Genomic DNA, 20095 nt, shown 5'->3' with positions numbered 1-20095 from the left:
GAACGGCTTGTGCAGTTGTCAGCGAGGCAATAGCTATTTATATAGCATATCTGTGCTGTGTTGGATGCATTTGCAGCATTCTGTCTAAGGCATTTTGCTGCATGATTTGTGTGTGCTTTTTTTTTATTAATGCTGTTGCGGTGATGCTGAGCTATATGGAAGCTCTTGTTGTTCTAAATATTATGAGGGGTTTTGTCAAATATTTTCTGAAGAGTGCTAGATAATGCAGTGTAAGCTTTGTAGGCAGTTAGTGCTTGACATTATGTAAAGAGGTCCAGGGGATGGTTATTATTTTAATACTCTTTTGTTAGTGTGTTTTGCACTCTTTTTACAGACTGATACACACTTCACAATCCAAAAAAGAACTGTAAAGCACACATAGGAGGCGTAGAATTGCAGTTTTTCAAATTAACCACATTCTCAGCGGAGAGGCCAAAGCTGCTGTGGATATGTTGGTAGCCCCACCTGCCCAGAAGTGATAACTCGAAATTATAGGATTACCTTGTTCCTGAAAAAAACGTTCCAGTTTTGTCCAGGAGGAATTTTGTGCTCAAGGGGCTCAATTGCTCTAATCTTGGTTATTGTTACCTCCTTCTCATAGGTACAAAGAAGAAGCCCAGTTGTACAAAGAAGAGCATCTTAAAAATCGGCAGCTTCCTGCATTCTATGTTCAGTACATGATTGCCATCATTAACAACTGCCAGACCTTTAAGTAAGTGATTGCTTTGTCTCCAAGTTATGTGTCTGTGGGATGTGGCTTAATCCCTCCCCATCTGCAAGCAGGTTATTTCACAACCAATCAGTACCCTTATTCTGCAACACTTTCTTCACCCCAGAGCCAAGCTAGGGCATTACATTAATTTCCTTTTCGCATCCTCATCACTCTGCTCCCATGTCTAGAAAGGTCTCCGACACACATAAGACTTGGTCATGGAGCCACTGGCTGAAAAGTGGGAAATAATTGCAGTATGACACCCAAACGCGCTCTCAGATCCTTGAGCTTTTCCTCAAAATGTTCACTGTCTTTGTGCACCTAAAATTTTTTTTTTCATTTGTTCCTCATAACATAAACATGCTTTATGTAGAATGCACATACGACACATATAGTTATTTTATCTATGTGAACTCCACAGGGAGTCTTCAATCTAGGAATTGCATTTCAGATTTGCAGTCTAAAGCTACCTTATTTTATTTTGAAATTTTAATCTGGGGCATAACGTAAGTGAAAGACTGAGGGGAAACAAAGTGAGCCAAGAGGGGCAGAGGGAATTGGTTCAATTTTTTTTTATTATACATGAGTTAATACATTTAGAATAAAAGTCCAACAGGAAGCTTTGTTGTGGAATCTATGAAGAGATTAATAAATATATTTTGCAGCCATGATAGCTTATACATACAAGGCTTTGAAAATCAGTTGTTGTGAATATATAGAAATATTACCAACGTTTTTCAGGTGGTCTTGCATTAAACCTGTTTTCTCCCTATTGCTACTCTGTCATAGACATTTTTTGTATGAGTGTAGCACACTGAATTGTGCACATGATTGGTGTTCTTTCATTTAATGAAAGTAACCCGAAGGTCGATGGCAATCATCTGTGTCACTATTCTTAATGTAAATTTGTTGTTCATATTATTCATATGTGAAGATCCTTTTGATAAGTGACTTTCAAAATGCGGGTGTGGTAATTGTGCAATGCATTTTATGTTTTTTTTCGTCATTTTCCCCCATTTAATTCCGAGTTTAGAACTCTACAAATGTTATAAGATCAGCAGTAAAGTATTACAACTCCTGTGGATGTCTAATGTTTACAGACCCATTTTATACATTTTGTTTATAAATATGGACAAAATCTGGGAGCCTGATTTAGAGAGGAACGTCAATCTGTACTTCTTCTAAAGAAAATTCTTTAATGATAATTGCCACCAGAGCATTCTCAATCAGAGGAATTATCATGATTTCAACTCTTAAATCCTCTGGCAGAGAAGCATCTTTGCTGGCAAAATATAGATGCAAAAAGCAAAGCTATTTCATTGACTCACAAGGATGATAACCAGAAAAGCTTCACAAAGGTCTTGAATGTAATCTACATCAATGTATTGTGTCCTGAACTGCAGGCTCAGCTTAGTACACTTCAAAATGTATAAATGAGTATCGTCTGTATTAAATGTGGTATTACACTCTTGTCTTATATATGTTGTAGTTCAATATTGTAACATAGAGAATCCCGTCTTATGTTTTGAATTTGATATAATTTGATCCTTTTTTTTTTACTGCAGGGAGTCTATTGTTAGTTTAAAAAGGAAGTATCTGAAAAATGAGGTGGAAGAGGGAATTCAGGGTAACCAGTCTTCTATGGATGCCACATTGGATGCCATTGCTAAAGATGGTTGCTCTAGTCTACTCGAGGAAGTGTTCATGGATCTCGAGGTTAGAAACACTGAAGCATTTATTTTGTTAATTCCTGAATCTTGCAGACTCTCCTGTCTTTTTCTGTGTAAATACACTTCTACCTAAGAATTAGCTGGTTGAAAAATCGTTTGCTCTGGTTCTGGAGAGTTTCACTAGGTTCCTACCTAAAATTCATTTATATCAGAATTGTCACCTTACATAAGTTTCACATCGAACTGTTATTATTGTTTCTACTGTAATAAACCAAGAATGAATTGCCTACTTTAAACATGGTCTCAGTTTATGCCGTTTCAGAAGATGCCATACTTAAACCTCATTTATAGGCAAAGATTCCTCTAGCTGATCGTGTTTCGGGAAGTGATTTTAAAGGAGGAGTGCTGTCTGACATCTGAACTGAACTGACTCTGGCTCAAAAAACTTATAGAAAGAACTCTTCAAGTAGTGTTCTGTGAATACATTCGAGAAACACTGTTTGGAGGTATCACACCAGACATATGATTGGACTTCTTTGTTACCTCTGCACCTGTTGTACTTTTAAGTCTTCTCTACAGCTCTGTAGTGGCTGCAGGAGGAATTGCTGCTTTCTTTATAAACCTTCACCCAACACTAGATGGAAGGAGTATGAAGAGCATGTGAATCTAATGCACTACATGCCACAAACAGATGCTTACAGGGTAAGTAACATAATGCTTATGTCAGTGGCGGCTGGTGCCTTTTCAAAGTGGTGAGGCGTAGAAGTTAGGGGTGCATTTGGCTCTGCAAGTGAACCTGGCTGGCATAAGGAAGGAGCGGGCGAGCCTCTGCCCCTTAGAACATTTTGATAGAAAGAGGGGTGTTCGAGGCATATGAGCTGCAGTTCGTACACTTTTGCAATAGATCGCCACCTGGTGTTGGGCTCGGATGATTGCAGGTTGTTGTCTTCTTGGAAGAAGTCTTTGTAGTCACAAGATAGGTGACTCCTCCCTTGAACAATACTGCGCATGGTCATCGACAGATTGTTTTTTTCGCCACTGGGTTCGGATGAAAGTTTTCGCTCCGGCTAGAAAAGACTTTTTCAGCAACTTCGAAGCGTGAAACTTTATATAAACATTTTCGACATCGAATAGACTTTTCGGCATCACCAGCTACATTCTGGTGCGTCGACGCGGGCCGTTGGGCCTATCGGCGCCGTACGGCCTACGCCTCATGGACAGAACTCCATTCAAGAGATGCCCGGTGTGTCGAGCAAAATTCCCTCATAGCGACCATCACGAGGTCTGCAACCTCTGTCTATCGCCGGAACATGACGAGTCGACCTGCACAGTCTGTGCATCCTTCCGATCGAAGAAGACGGGATCGAAGGGCCCGTCGACACGAGATGAGGAGATCAGCGCCAGCACCGGAGGCCATCTTTGAGAAGGAGATCGCCGGAGAGGACGTCTCCGGGGACGAGGATCCACTCGAAGATATCTCCGAGGTCGAGGCTCCACTCGTCGCCGAGGAAGACTCGCCTGATCGAGGGCAGAGGACTCAGACGACTCAATTCCATCTCGGCAGCCCGTGAGTACTCTTGCCCCTGCACAACATACACTACCCAAGCCAAAGGCAGCAGTCTGCACTCCGCCCAAATCGACCCTCAAACGCCCGCCTTCGGGCTCGGCTCCGAGGAAAAAGACTACGCCTTCTGGTGCCTCGTCACCGACGAAACAACATGTGCCAATTCCACCTCCTACATTGGCACCAAAACATCCTTCGACACCGAAGGACTCTTCCACACCGAAGCCAAGACGCCCTTCGGTGCCCAAAGACAAAGATCCTTCGGCACCCAAACCAAAAGACACATCGGTGCCGAAGCCAAAAACTGTACTGGATCCGAAAGCTTCGACTTCGAAACCTTCCTGTTCCAAAAATAAAGATGGAAAGCCAGAGTCCGGCGCCGCAAGGCCAAGGAGACCTGTTTCCGCGCTGAAATCTCCAACATCGGTACCAAAGACTCCAAGGCCTGATACAGAGACACCTAAACCCTCTAACAAGCCTACCAAGCTGAAACCACCTTCGGCAGCGAAAAATTTGCCACGGGTCTCGATAACTCCTCCTAAAGCAGAAAACACAAAACATCCCCTATCAGCACCGAAAAAATCGACGCCGAAGAAGATTGTAGAGAAGGAAGAACTGTTTAGACCAGATCCTAAACAAAGAAAGGTCCATATCAATTCAAAAACTGGACATGTGGAAGCAATTCCTTACAAGAAGAGACCAGCAGACACACCACTTCTACCTGTGGTTCCTGCCAAAAAGAAGGATTGTGCAACTTCTCCAATGCACCCTTCCTCTCCTTCACTTTCTTCCTCTCCTATCCCTCCTTATATTGAACCTATAGCTTCTCCTGTTCAATCTCCTGCATCATCACACCACACTGACGAGGAGTATGACCTAGGTGGGGAGAGTGACGTACCAGAGCCACATGCATACTCTTTAGATGAAGATGTCAATCCAGAATATCCTAAGGATGACGACAAATATGGTTTTCCACCACACAGTGTGCCAGACATTCCTGATCCTCAGTACTACCCAACAAAACCTTCCCCTCCAGAAGATAGTATTGGGTTTAATCTATTAAATAGAGCTGCCCTTTACCATGGGGTTCCAATGCACTCTGATGCCCTTGATGAGGATTTTTTAATGGATACATTTGAGCAGTCACAAAGGTCTACGTAAATACTACCCATGATAAAAGGAGTCATTAAACATGCTCCAGAAATATTTAAAGACCCGGTACGATGTAGGGTGTTAAATCCAAGAATAGAAAAGAAGTATAGACAGCACCATCTGATCCAGTCTATATTAAGGAACATCTGCCACTAGACTCTTTGGTAGTGTCTAATGCATGGGTACTCACAAACTTTCTCTCGGGGGCCAAATTTACAGTGTGGTTTGATCCGAGGGCCGCACCGGTGGGGGCGGGGTCAGTGGGGAAGGGGCAGGGCTGGAGCAACAAAAAAAACTGTGACCATGAGGTTGATCATAGGTCCTTGCAGTGGACGCCTTCGTCCACTGAGCCACCAGACCCACCAGACCCGGCATAGACACATCTCTCTCCCTCTGTCTCTCTGTCTCTCTGTCTCTCTGTCTCTCTGTCTCTCTGTCTCTCTGTCTCTCTGACTCCCTCTGTCTCTCTGACTCCCTCTGACTCTCTGTCTCCCTCTGACTCTCTATCTCCCTCTGACTCTCTGTCTTCCTCTGACTCTCTGTCTCCCTCTGACTCTCTGTCTCCCTCTGACTCTCTGTCTCCCTCTGACTCTCTGTCTCCCTCTGACTCTCTGTCTCCCTCTGACTCTGTCTCCCTCTCACTCCCTCTCTCCCCATCTCACCCTCTGTCTCACTTACTCTGACTCTCTCACTCCCTCTCTCCCTCCGTCTGCCTCCTTTCCCTCCCTCGCTTTCCCTCCCTCTCTCTATCTCCCTCCCTCCCTCTCTCTGTCTCCCTCCCTCCCTCTCTCTGTCTCCCTCCCTCCCTGTCTCCCTCTATCTCTGTCTCCCTCCATCTCTCTGTTGCCCTCTGTCTCCCTCCCTCCACTTCTCTCTGCCTCTCCCTCGCTCTCCCTCGCTCTCCCTCGCTCTCCCTCGCTCTCCCTCGCTCTCTCTCCGTCACTTTCCCTCTCTCTCCCTCCCTCTCGCTCCCCCTCCCTCTGTCTCCCTCTCTCCCTTTTCCTCCCTCCGTCTGCCTCCCTTTCCTTCCCTCCCTCGTTTTCTATCCCTCCCTCGCTCCCCCTCCCTCTCTCTCTCCCTCCCTCCCTCCCCCTCGCTCTCCCTCTCCCTCGCTCTCCCGCCCTCACTTTCCCTCTCCCTCTCTTTCCCTCCCTCTCGCTCCCCCTCCCTCTGTCTCCCTCTCCCTCCCTTTTCCTTCCTCTGTCTCCCTCCCTCTGTCTACCTTCCTTTCCCTCCCTCCCTCTCCCTCCCTCTCCTTCCCTCCCTCGCTCTCCCTCCCTCGCAAACCAACATTAATAGGTCATGAAAGGAGCACATTTCTCAATTCGTTTTGCTCCTCGTAGATTTTAGATAAGTCAACTACATGTTCTGTAAGTTTCAATAATATTCCCTTCAACTCTGTACCAAGATTCAGAAAAATTAAAACGTTTTGTCCTAGTAATTTCCGAATGCTCCTTTCACTATTAACAAGCTCTATAAATAATTCAGTGGCAAGTTCTAGCAGTTTCTGGAATGTTCCCCATCAACGTTACAGCAAAATGGAGGCAAAAGGGAATGTCTTCAGAACTATTTGAAAACCGCAATATAGTACTTTGTCTATCGGTAAGGCCCCACCTTTTACCCAAAGTACGGAGAGTCTTTGCCAAGTCTGAAGTTTCTGTATTGGTGAGTACCGGCACATGGGAGGCACAGAGAGAGAGTACCTCGCACTGGGTCTGATGGCCACAAAAGTCCTGTAAAGCTCCAGTGAAGCCCTCAAGCCAAAAGACAATCAGTAATAAAGTCACAATGATGCACAAAGCAGAATCGAACTGGTGATGACCAGCTGTAATGCAAGCCAAGCTCTGGTCTCAATACTTAATAGCATACATTTGCTGTGGCATCTTTATGTGGGCAAAGTCAAAACAAGTTGTCCTCCATGGTGCGAGTCCTGGGACATGTCGTTCTGAATCCAGAATACGCGAAAGTGCTGACTGTTGGCTAGCATGACACTCTATAAGGAAGCATTGGTTGTCCCAAACATGCACATGTACACATAACAGAGGGGAGATAAAATTCCTGGACGAGGGCAGTGATCTAACAGATACGAGCGAGTTCAAGTGTGACTGGCAGGTTTGTGTGTGTTCATGTGAGACAACTCCAGGCGTGCGCACACAGCCGCACCCAAGCATTTCACAGGTCTTTAAAAGACTATTAGCATGTTAACGAGGCTATGTTCACCTCTCAGCGCCCCTGCAGCCCCACTTTGACTACGGCGGAAATCGCCCGGCCCCCACAGGCAGCAGAATCTCGGAGTCGAGCTCTGGTTGCAGACAGCCTTTAAAAAAAATAAAAACCTCGGGTTCGATGTCTGAAAGGTCTGCGGGCTGCCAAGGAAGGTTTGCCGGGCCGCCAGCGGCCCGCGGGCCGTACTATGAGTACCCCTGGTCTAATGCATGTAAAAGAGCCAATTCCCAGACCTCTGGTGACAAAACCCCGCCTAACAAAGAATCTAAAGCTATTGATGCGTCAGGGAAACTGATTGCTGCGCAGGCAAAAAACATATAGCGCAGTGGTTCCCAAACTTTTTTGACCCGTGGCTCCCTTGATCAAATTGGCAGTTGTCCGTGGCTCCCCCCCATTATTTTACCAGTGGACGGGTGGGTGGGGATGTAAGCCCGACCTCTGGAGTACTTGCTGTTGTTTTCCTTAAATTAATTGGGATGCAATGAAGGTATTTAATCATATTTGTAACAAAATAAAAAGATAACCGTTGTAAAAGGGGAAAAACAAACTTTTGTTTTATGTGCGGATACGTTTTCTCTCATCGAGAATGTAAATGCGTTGCGAACTCAGGTGTGGGAGGCTGTATTGAAGCCAGTGACCATATTGATGTTTCAGTAATATTTGAATGCCTTCCCCTTTCAAGGACTATCCGAGAGTTCTACTGGGTTTGGTCTAGAATAGTTTAGAAAAAGGACGATGGCCCTGACTGTAAACGCACATTTGAAGATGTTTTTTAAACAAAATACACTTACTTTTTATGTAATTGTAAACGCATATTCCCTATTGAATATATGGAATATGCATTTACAATGACATTTTTAAAAAGTGTATTTTGTTGAAAAAACATCTTCAAATGTGCGTTTACAGACAAGGCCATCGTCATTTTTCTAATCTATTCTAGACCAAACCCAGTAGATCTCTCAGTTAATCTGGAGTTAAATTCCACCAAGTTAAGACGGAGCCACTCGATGTTATCATTGCATACTGGAGGGAAAATGCACCCAACAGGCAAACACACTCGCCGAAATTCATTTAATACACCCCTGTCAACCCTCTCCCCCTGTCTGCCAGAACCCTGCCAACCCTCTCCCCCCTGCCACCCTCTCCCCCTGCCTGCCAGAACCCTGCCAACCCTCTCCCCCTGCCCCCGGATGTCTCCCAGTCTCTTGTTTTATGCCTTGTGGCTGGCCCTCCGCTAGGAGTGCCCGTTCTGCCCATGCTTGCTCCCTTCGTGACCTCTCCTGCCCCCTCTACCCATGTCTGTCCCCTTCGTGTCTTGAGACGGTCCATTCTTTCCATGCCTGCTCCCTTCGTGTTCTCGGACTGGGTCTTCTATCCATGCTGCTCCCTTTGTGTCCTCAGACTACCTTCTCTCCATGCCTGCTCCCTTCGCGCCCTTAGTCTGCTCCTGGTGTTCATGCCTGCTTCTGTCGTGCCCTCTGACTACCCTTCTGTCCGTGCCTGCCCCCATACCCCTGACTACCCCCTCTGTCCATGCCTGCCCCCGCACCCTCAGACTGCCCCTTCTGTGCATGCCTCCTTTCTTCATGCACTCAGTCTGCTCCTTGTGTCCATGACTGCTCCATGTGTGCCCCCTGATTGACCCATCTGGCAATGCATGCTCCCACTGTGCTTTCAGACTTCCTTCCTCTTATGTCCATCCCACCCCCCTTCGTGCTCTCAGACTACCTCATCTGTCCATGCCTTTCCTCCATGCCTTCTCCCTTTGTGCCCTGAGACTGCCCCTTTCCTCCATGCCTGCTCCCTTCATGCCCTGAGACTGCCCCTTTCCAGTGGTGGCTGGTGACATTTGAAAGTGGTGGGCGTAAAATTTGTTTGGGAGTCCACCACGGCCAGCGAGCGCAGCGAGAGAGCCTGAACAACCTAAAGGGGATTTTTTTTTTTAAAAGAGTGGGCAAACTGGGACATATTAAGGATTTTGGGGGCCCTGGACCTAACATATTCAGGGGGTCCCCGGTCCCTGTTAGGAACGGCTTTGAATATATGGTCCAGTTTCAGCTATTTAATGCCCTCTTTGACTAGGTCACTGACAGTGCACAGCCATTCCTCCAAAATTCAAAATGTGTTTCCATCTATAATACTTATGGATAGTGATGACATGTTTCAATATTTCCAACAGAACAGCAGCTCACTAATATTAATGCAAATAATCTCTGTGACACCCTTCCATTTCTCATGTGTTTGTGAGGTACTATTTTGATCTAAAAGTAACTTTAAGGATGTTGCATGAAACGTAAACTAACATTTCTCTGCAAAATGTCACTCTGAAATAGACTAGTCTCCCACATCACTCACATTAAAAACAAATGTCAGGAAAACGGTATTAAAAAAAGTCTGTTCATGAAGGTCTAGAGAAAATAATTAAATTAATATCTAAAAATCAAAATGGTTAGAAATAGAAAAATAATGTTATCAGTGAATTTTTGCTGCGCTAATATATCGCTCATTACAGGCAAATGAATGCACTATGGTAGGACTCAGAATACGCACCTGAGAGTGTAGCAAAACTACAGACTCTGGGAACATAATTTCTGTGTGAATCGAATTTTTTACCCAATTGTTGTTCTGTTAATTAATGCTCGCCAGAATACCAAGGTCACCTAAACTGCACGAGGTTGAGAATTTCAATGGCATCAATAAATAAAGTTAAGTGCAGCTTTCCAGACACACGGCATGCCTGTGCAACCAGTAAAGGTCAGAAAAGTTCACATATGCACAAAGCGCTGTGCCCAGAAGAAACCGGAAACCCCTTTCCATTTCACCCACACGCAGTTGTGATTAGTGAGCAAGAACAGAGCACATAATCCACACAAAAAGTACAGTTGCGGCTTGCAACACCCATTGGACTCAATGGCTTCAGCCCCTGACCCCCCCTCCTCCGCCTCCCCGTCGTGTGTGGCAGCCCAGGATGACACAGCATCCCGGGTGCACACACAGCCGCACCCGAGCACTTCAGAGGTCTTTTAAAGACCATTTACATGGTAATGAGGCCTTGCTGTTGTTTTACCCCTTCTAAGAGCCCCTGCAGCTCCACTCTGCATGTTGCCCACATCTTGCCGCGGCGCCCCTGGCATCACATAACGGCGCACCAGGGAGCTGCGGCGCACAGTTTGGGAACCACGGATATAGCGCATAGCAAACATACAAGCCTTACTCTCACGCTATGACAGGGCTCACTACGACCAATTAGAAAAACTAATGGAGCACCTCCCAGATCAATACAAGGATCAGGCAGCAGAGCTCTTACAAGAAGGCAAAATAATATCCAATGCCTCAATTAAATGTGCACTAGATGTAGCTGACACAGCATCCAGAGCAGTCAATACTAGTGTTCTACTCAGACGTCCTGAGTGGTTACGCATTTCAGGTTTTAAACCAGAGGTACAGACTACCATCTTGAACCAGCCCTTCAATCAGATCCAGTTGTTCGGGCCGGAAGTAGACAACACACTAGAAAAGTTGAAGAAAGACACGGACACAGCTAAGTCTATGGGTGCATTACAATCCACACAGACTAGAAGTTCTTTTCGCCGCTCTTTTTATAGAGGAGGCTCCAAGCAGACCGGCACAGATACAACATCATCTTTTAAGACGCACACACAGACCTCCTCTAACAAAGGCTACTTTAGAGGAGGATACAGAGGCAACAATAATAATGGAAGAGGTAGAGGTAATAACAACCGCTCCTCTTCCACTCCCAAACAATGACTTCCCTCTGCCTCCCCTACAGCAATCCACTCCTGTGGGGGCAGATTATCACAGTTCCTACCTGTCTGGAATTCCATCTCAACAGACAGACGAGTAAGACAAATTATCCAACATGGCTACTGTCTAGAACTCACAGCAACCCCCCCAAACATACCACCCAGGCAGCGTCCAATGTCCACAGAACATATAACTCTGCTTCAACAGGAGGTTATAACACTTCTACAAAAGGATGCTATTCAAGTAGTCCCGTTAGAGGAACGGGGAACAGGAGTTTACTCCCTGTACTTCCTAATTCCTAAGAAGGACGGGACACTAAGACCAATTCTCGACCTCAGGCCCCTCAACCATTACATACAATCAGATCATTTTCACATGATCACTTTACAACAAGTACTTCCACTACTACAACATGGAGACTTTCTTTCAACACTAGACCTAAAGGACGCTTATTTTCATGTTCCTATACATACTGCGCACAGGAAGTATCTAAGGTTTGTCATACATGGACAGCACTATCAGTTCAAAGTCCTTCCATTCCGGGTCACAACAGCACCATAGGTGTTTACAAAGTGCTTAGCAGTAGTAGCAGCACATCTCAGAAGACAACAGATACATGTCTTCCCTTACCTCGACGATTGGCTCAAAAAAGCAAAATCGTTCAACCAGTGTGTCCAACACACAAAACAAACAATTCAGGCATTGCACGACTTAGGGTTTACAATAAACGACACCAGTCGCACCTAGAGCCTTCGCATGTTCATCAGTATCTAGGAGCTACCATAGACACATCTACAGCTCTGGCGTATCCCAGTCCAGCCAGGATACAGAGCATTCAGACCTTAGTCTCCCTTTTTCAACACCAGCAGGCTCATCAAACCAGAGTGTTCATGAGACTAATAGGCATGATGGCGTCTTGCATCTTCATAGTTCCTCACGCAAGACTGCAAATACGCCCATTACAAGAATGTCTAGCACAGCAGTGGAATCGGGCTCAAGGTCAGCTCACAGACCTGGTGTTGGTAGACAGCCGTACATATCGCTCTCTGCAATGGGGGAACACCAAAAACTTGACAAAGGGACGGCTGTTCCTTGAACCTGTTCCACAGATAGTGCTCACGACAGACACATCCCTCACAGGATGAGGAGCCCATCTCTTGCATTATACCACACAAGGCCAATGGAACAACCAACAAAAACAGTTCCATATCAACCATCTAGAGCTGCTATCAATTTTCCTAGCACTCAAAACGTTTCAGGTACAAGTACGAAACAAAGCTGCCCTAATCTGGACGGACAATATAACAGCTGTGTATTATATACAAAAACAGGGGGGACACACTCTGCAACTGTCCCAGCTTGCACAGAACATTTGGACATGGGCCATTCCTCAAAACATACACCTGACAGTAGAACACCTTCCAGGAATTCACAATCAGATAGCAGATCTGTTGAGTCGTCAGTCACAACAGATTCACGAATGGGAGATACACCCACAAGTTCTTCAACCATTCTTCCAAATGTGGGGGCATCCACAGATATATCTGTTTGCCACCCACGAAAATGCAAAATGCCCAACCTTCGCCGCCAGGTTTCCACACGCACGGTCGGAGGGGAATGCAATATGGATGAACTGGTCAGGCAGATTTGCGTACGCTTTTCCGCCTCTCTCACTCATTCCACTAGTAGTACGTGAGCTCAGACAACAGTCTCTCAAACTAATACTAGTGGCTCCCACATGGGCACGTCAGCCGTGGGTTACCACACTACTAGATCTCTCACTGGTTCCACATCAAAAATTATGGCTCACGCCATCCCTATTAACACAGAACCATGGAGAAATAAGACACCCAGAGCCAAGCCAACTGAATTTGGTGATCTGGCTCCTGAAGTCTTAGAGTTTGGTTACTTAAACCTACCACCAAACTGTATGAACATAATTAAAGAAGCTAGAAGACCCACTACCAGTGCATGTTATGCCGCTAAGTGGAAAAGATTTGCAATATATTGTAATAATAATCACACTGATCTACTGGATGTTTCCATCCAAAATATTATTTGCTACCTTCTACACCTGCAAAGGTCCAATTTGACTTATTCTTACATACGCCTGCATCTGGCAGCAATTGCAGCCTATTTACAGAATAGGCAACATCTATCTCTCTTTAGAGTACCTGCAATCAAAGCATTTATGCAAGGATTAAAATGAATAATCCCACCTAGGTTATCACCTGCTCCAGTATGGAACCTAAACGTGGTCCTTACAAGACTTATGGGACCCCCTTTCGAGCCTTTACACAAGTGTGAATTGCAATTCCTAACATGGAAAACTGCTTTCCTTGTTGCCATCACCTCTCTCAGAAGAGTTAGTGAAATAAAAGCGTTCAAAATCCAAGAACCATTTTTTCAGATACATCCTAACAAAGTGGTTCTTCGGCTCAATCCTAAATTCCAGCCAAAAGTTATTACTCCTTTTCACCTTAACCAATCAGTAGAGCTACCAGTGTTTTTCCAAAAACCGGACTCTGTTGCAGAAAGGGCTTTACACATCTTAGATGTTAGAAGAGCTCTGCTATACTACACAGACAGGACTAAATCCTTCAGAAAGACAAAACAACTATTTGTATCTTTCTCTCCCCCACACAAGGGCCACCCCATCTCTAAAGGAGGAATTGACAGATGGTATACAAATATGCTATCAAAAAGGTAAACGTACACTAAAGGTTCATCCTAGAGCGCACTCCACTCGCAAACTAGGAGCCTCTATGGCTTTCTTAAGAAATATACCACTAGAGGACATATGCAAGGCAGCAACATGGTCTACAATACACACCTTTACTAAACACTATTGTGTTGATGTGCAAGCAGCAAGCTGCAGTAGGCCAAGCTGTCCTTAGAACACTGTTTCAGAATGCTGCAACGGATACAAGCGACCACCGCTAGGGGAGACACTGCTGCACAATTGTTGCAAAAGTGTACGATCCGCAACTCATATGCCTCAAACGGAAAATGCTACTTACCAGTATACATCTTGGCATGTAGAGCAGCAGAGTTGTACACGCCCTCCCGCCTCCCCGGGACTTGTATCCGTTCCAGTACTCATCTTACTTAGATGCACACGCATGGACATCCTTTCTCTTTACTTCTACTAACTCCCATCATTTCCCATCATGGCGAAAAACAATCTGAGGATGGAGTCGATGACCATGCGCAGTATCGTCCAAGGGAGGAGTCACCTATCTCGTGACTACAAAGACTTCTTCCAAGAAGACAACAACCTGCAATCATCCGAGCCCAACACCAGGTGACGATCTATTGCAAAAGTGTACGACTCTACAGGTCTACATGCCAAGAACAGATGCATACTGGTAAGTAGCATTTTCTTTATAGTGCATTGTAAGCTAATTCTGTCAAATTTTGTGGAAAAAGTGACCGCAGATAGGGTGCACATGACAACTGATTTGCCTCTTAGTTCATTAACGGCATTGTTGTAAGGGGGAGGCTGAATGCTTCTAGAAAGCTTATGTTTAAAGAAGATTATTTTTTCGATAAATGCCACTCAATGCAGTAATAGACTTTTTCTTTAAAACTTACCGTACCGGGTCCCGCGCCGCCTCCACTCCTGACCGTGTCCCGCAATTTCCCGCTGCTTAAAACAGGAAGCAGGCAGCCTCCCTCCGCTCCCCTAAGCCCATCACAATGCTGCAATGGGGAGGCCATTTTCTTTATGTAGGCTGCTTGCAGCCTACATAGAGAAAATGCAGAGTGCGCATCATGAGCGTCTGCAGGGGGGCAAGGAGGGGCGCTTGCCCCCCCCCAACCCCTCCGGAGCGCCCTTCCTTGCCCCTTCAGCGGAGGCCCATGCTTAGTGTCTGTCAGTCACTGCCTTAGTTTGCTGCTCATCTTTTTATTCACTCTCAGGTGTGCATTGATGGGAGATGTATATATTTATAGTGTTCTGGCGTGTGATGCTTGCATCAGGAATTGCCTTTTGTTAAAGGTGTAAGTTGTACTTCCAGGTTTCGGCGGCAGTCGTCTGTCTCTGTCCTTTGTTATTTTCAAGACACCGCTGGTTTCTCCGGTGGCTGCTGTTTGTTTGTGATGGGTATGGTTCTTGGCTCTAGTGTAAGGCGCCGTTCGGCTGCTTTGTTGTGCTAAGAAGTGTGTGTTTCTTCATTTTACAACACCAGGCTCCTTACGAAGCGTCTGTCTCTTGCTCTGGTGTTGTTTTTGTCCTCAGGCTGCTCACTGCCCCATCTCCCCTCTCTGAGAGCCAGTGACCACTTTGATCCTCTACCTGCCGCCCACCCCTCCTCTTCTGCCTGTTCACACCTTGGTGCTTTCACACTTCACGTCACCTCCAGCTTGCATTTTCAGAGAGTGCCCCAGACTCCCTATCACTAACATGAGGAAGAAGAGAGAGGGGGGCAGAGGAAGACTTGGGGTCGGGGAGATGGATATGGTGGGGGTTGAGAGTGAACAAAGGGGGCGAGAGAAAGAGAGAGAGAAGCAGTGCGGAAAGAGAGACCGAGAAATAGGGAGGAAGGAAGATGAGAGAGCAAGTGGAGTGGGGTGGGAGGACCTGGGTGAGGGAGAGCAGCTTCAGAGAAGTGAGTCCTGTGTCCTAACTCCGCAAATGAAGACCGCGGGTCCAAAGGAGAAAGAACCAGGCCAGACAGAGTAGGTCCAGGCAGTGTGCATGGAGGCACGCTCGGTCGTTCCGGAAGTGGGACAGGGCAGGCAGAACAGCTCCAGAGAAGGGCGAGCAGATCTAGACCAGGGCGAGCAGATCCGCACCAGCAGATCCTCTTGATAAGGGAAACTGCGCGATACACAATCAGAACGTAGTGTTCAGCTTTTGGGGTGCCAAGGGTAACTTTAGGGTTTAGGGTGGGTGTGGTTTTTAGGGTGCCAGGGAGTAATTTTAAGGTTCAGGGTGGGTTAGGAATTGGGATGTCAGGGGGATAATTTTAGGGTTTAGGGTGGGTATGTGTTTTGGGGTACCAGGGACATAATTTTAGGAATCAGGGCGGGTATGAGATTTGGGGGGCAGGGATAATTTTAGGGTTCAGGGTGGGTATGGGTTTTGGGGTGCTATGGGGTAATTTTAGGGACTAGGACAGGTATGGATTTTGGGGAGCCACAAAAGAAAGAGATAGCAGTGGCACAACAACCCTATGGTGTATTAGATCATATCCTGCCCCCGATGGCTCTTCCTACGCCCCAGTGTTTCTTGTTCCCCACCTGGCACACATCATGTTGAAGGATGGGGATAACGTTAACATTTTGCCCCCCCCCCCCCCTCTCTCTCCCCCCCTGGAAAAATGTCTGCTGACGCCCATGGTTCGCATGACTAAACAGTCAGGGCACTCAGAGTGGGCAAGCTACTCCTCCCAACCTACCCACCCGCCCACAACCAGGCATACCCTCCCGTTTGCCTCTAAACAGGTATACTCTTCTGCTTTCTCGCAGCACGAGAAGTAGAAACATAAAAAGGTATTTAAAATACAATTTTATGTTTCTGCTTCTCGCACTGCGAGAATGCAGTGGGGCGACGCTCCTCCGTCCTAATGGAGGAGCCGCCCCTGCCTTATTTAATGTTTCTACATAATGATGTTGTCCTTCTAGGGGTAAAAGTAGGAATAGTTCTTCCTGAGATTGGCTGGACAAGCCTTGCTCATCATAATAAAGCTATTAACTGGGCCACCTTCAACAAGGTGGATATCATTGCAGAACATTTCCAAGGATGCCAAAATGATGAGACAGCTGCGTTCCACGGTGCTCTTGTGTGCAGTCACCTTATAGCAGCTGCAACAAGACCAACTGGATTACATTTTCCTTGTGTGGGTTCATACCACACAAGATCTAGTCATCACTAGCAAAAACAAGAAATGCCAGTACTATGTCAGAAACCATTTCTGGTAGAGTGCCTTTTCATTGACATAGTCAAACGTCTTTGCATTTGCCTTCCCTGCTTTCTCTGATCCTCATAGTGCTGAGAGAGGCAAAAACTGATTACTATTCCCAGATACTCATTGCCCTGGTGTAGTCCACCAGTACTGGTACAGCGACCTCTTGAGGATGCTTGTGCATCTAGGAATCCAACTGAAGGGCCTCTCTAGACACAGTGGAGAGATCTTTCATCATGATCTTCAGTCACTGAGCCTGACAGTCTTGTACCTGACCACCTAAAGTATGGCTATTTGGACATCCAAGCAGACTACAGAAACATTCTGATGCAAGCACGCACATCCACAACAGCGAACACCTACAGTCCCAATCGCAGTGTTTCTACAAATCTCCATACAGCTGCACGAAGTGCTTACTTTATTTCTGGACCTGGCCAAAAGTGGCCTGAAGTACTTTTTCTTTGAGAACCCGTCTCGCAGCAGTTTCAGGGTTCAGGAAGACAAAATACACTGCATCATCTTTGTTTTTACAAAGGTTCATAAATCCGTTAATAAAAAGGGCTTTTTAGTCCTTCTGAGATGTAAGCTGCCCTCCAGTGCCATGTTAGATGAGTACTGTACTGAGTCAACGCATGCTGCCTCCCTTGGGAACGATACACAAGACTGACCTGAAATTAATGTATTGGAAAATCCTGCCGTTGCTTACCCAGCAGGAAAACAAGGGCAGCTATAGGCATTTACTAAAAAAGAGCCCTTACTACAATTTACCTAAGACAAAGTAATTTTACAGACTAATCCAAAGTTCATACTTCTTTTTTTTTTTCTAATCCGACAAAATCTGTATAGAGATGTTTGCACCTGCTGGATACTGTAGGACATTAAATATTTGATTGAGTGGGTGAAGACCCGTCCAAAGGAACAACCAGAATCCCCTTCGGGGGGAATCACCAAAATTCACTTAATTAACCTGTGCTTACCCTCTTGTAGCTTGGCACAAAGCAATCATACTTAGCTTATAGCCAAACACACTGCCAAGTGTCAGAGCTATACTAGACCAGCACCAATTTTCACTATTAGTTATGCCTATATTATTTTTGAATCCTTGTGCGTAAAGGTCTGGGATGTGACCCATATACACCCCCTGAGCGTGATAAAAATCACTTAATGACAAAACAAAAATTGACCCGCACCAAGATGCATGTCAAACAATAGTAAATCACAGTGTTGTGCGACATTCACATGAAAACTTCCCAAGAATAAAACAGTTTCAGAGTCTTGATTGAAGGTTTGTTGTCAGATTGTCAGATTGAAATGGTATTTTAAAACTGCAAAATAGGTTGCAGTGCCAGGCCTGAGACACGTTTTAAAAGGCTACTTGGTCTGTGGCACAATGAGTGCTGCAGGCCCATTATTAGCAGTTAATTTACAAGCCTTGGGTTCATGGAGTATACCATCTACTAGGCAATTGCATGTAAATCAAATCTGCCAGTTAAATGTAGACCAACTGTACCTTGTTTAAGGGAGAGAGAGCATTCTAGCACTGGGTAGCAGTAATAAAGTGCACAAAGTCAAAAAGCCATGTAAAAAAATAAATCAGCAAAACAGGAGGGGTGAAAGAAAAAAGTGTGAGGGCAACTCTGCAAAGATGACCAGGTTCAATAGATATTGACAGGAGAATCAGATTCTTCTTAGACAAGACGGGACTTGCACACTTTGAATCAGCTGCTTGTTTCCTTTAGTCCTCTAGAAACAAGCCGGCCGATGTCCAAACAGGGGATTGCACACTTGTTGTCAGCTTGTATCATCCTCTGCCACAACAAAGCAAAGCAACCGCTACAGGGCAGAATGAGGGCGCATTCCACCAGAAGCATGGGTACAACTGCTGCACTGTACGCTGAAGTGCCTTTGCATGACATCAACCATGCAATCCGCCCCTCATCCACACTACCGCCTCCCTGCTGCCCCTCCCACCCACGATCACTGAGCCTTCCACTTCCCCGGCCAAACTGTGACCACCTGGACCTTCCTCAGAACGGTCGCTCCTCCACGCTCCTCTTCACTTGCAGCTAATACGCTCTGTGCTTGAACGCATCTTTGGTATTGTTACTACTGTGATTCCACAGCATTGCTTTTACCGATCCCCATAGCATTGTAGCGCTTTTCACGCGTAGCGCCGCTGTAACTGATTGACATAATTAGCGCGACCTTGCTCAGGCTGTTGTGCTCATTTTTCTAGTGTCTGAATCGCTGAGGCTGTTGTGCATTTATTTCATTTAACTGCTCACTCGGCGCATTTGTGTATTTGCTGCCCCTGTCTGGCTTTCCCTTTGACCCTCCATTTTGTTGTTGGTATCCCCTGGCCCGCCCCTCATCCACACTACCACCTCCCTGCTGCCCCTCCCACGCTCCGCCCCCTCCACTCTCCATTTATGTCAGATGTCCACACGTGCAGCGTCCACGCGCTGCGGCCGCGCCGAAGGTAAGCCCGTCTACGCCCGTCCGCGCCTGGACCGCGCCCAGCGCCGGACCCCCTGGTCCCCGTACCACCCACCCCTCCCGCATTACATACGACGTCGCCACCCTCTTAGCCCTTAACCCCGGCCGACTCCCCAACTGCGCCCAAGCCGCTCCTGGACTCACCCATGGACCCTTCTCTTGCACCTCCTGCAAGTTCGACGGCACCAAGAACAACTCCTCACCCACGAACAGAAAACAGATATCTGACACCAACCACCTACAATGCATCCTGCTCAACACCCGCTCGGTCCACAGACACGCCATCGACCTTTGGAATCTACTAGACACCATCTCTCCAGACGTCGCCTTCCTAACAGAAACATGGATGAACGCCTCATCAGCCCCAGACATCACCATTGCCATCCCGGACGGTTACAAGATTATCCGTAAGGACCGCACCAAACAAACAGGAGGAGGCATCGCTATCGTCCATAAGAATGCCATCCGCATCTCAACTAGCTCAGACGTCAACCTTACCAGCGCCGAACACCTTCACTTCCAGATCCACACCGACCCCAAGACCACACTCAGAGGCACCCTCCTCTACCGGCCTCCAGGACCCCGTGCACAATTCAGTGAC

At 46.4% G+C, this 20095-nt stretch overlaps 2 protein-coding genes across 3 annotated transcripts in view; one reads left to right on the top strand and one right to left on the bottom strand.

The window, feature by feature from the left end:
• The window catches only part of EXOC3 (exocyst complex component 3), a 291571-nt gene that overhangs the window by 124852 nt on the left and 146624 nt on the right, over positions 1-20095 (top strand). For both annotated transcript variants that reach the window (XM_086965203.1, XM_086965204.1), the window contains exons 8-9: positions 602-712; positions 2278-2428. In XM_086965203.1, the coding sequence (XP_086821329.1) occupies positions 602-712; positions 2278-2428 (262 nt within the window). The remainder of the gene's footprint in view (positions 1-601; positions 713-2277; positions 2429-20095) is intronic.
• LOC147722730 (uncharacterized) overlaps positions 1-20095 on the bottom strand; it is a 637985-nt gene that overhangs the window by 591418 nt on the left and 26472 nt on the right. The gene's annotated exons all lie outside the window — the stretch shown is intronic.

The sequence above is a fragment of the Lissotriton vulgaris genome, chromosome 4_1 (assembly GCF_964263255.1).
Source record: "Lissotriton vulgaris chromosome 4_1, aLisVul1.2, whole genome shotgun sequence".
Lineage (NCBI taxonomy): Eukaryota > Metazoa > Chordata > Amphibia > Caudata > Salamandridae > Lissotriton > Lissotriton vulgaris.
This window is presented reverse-complemented; position numbering and strand designations above follow the sequence as displayed.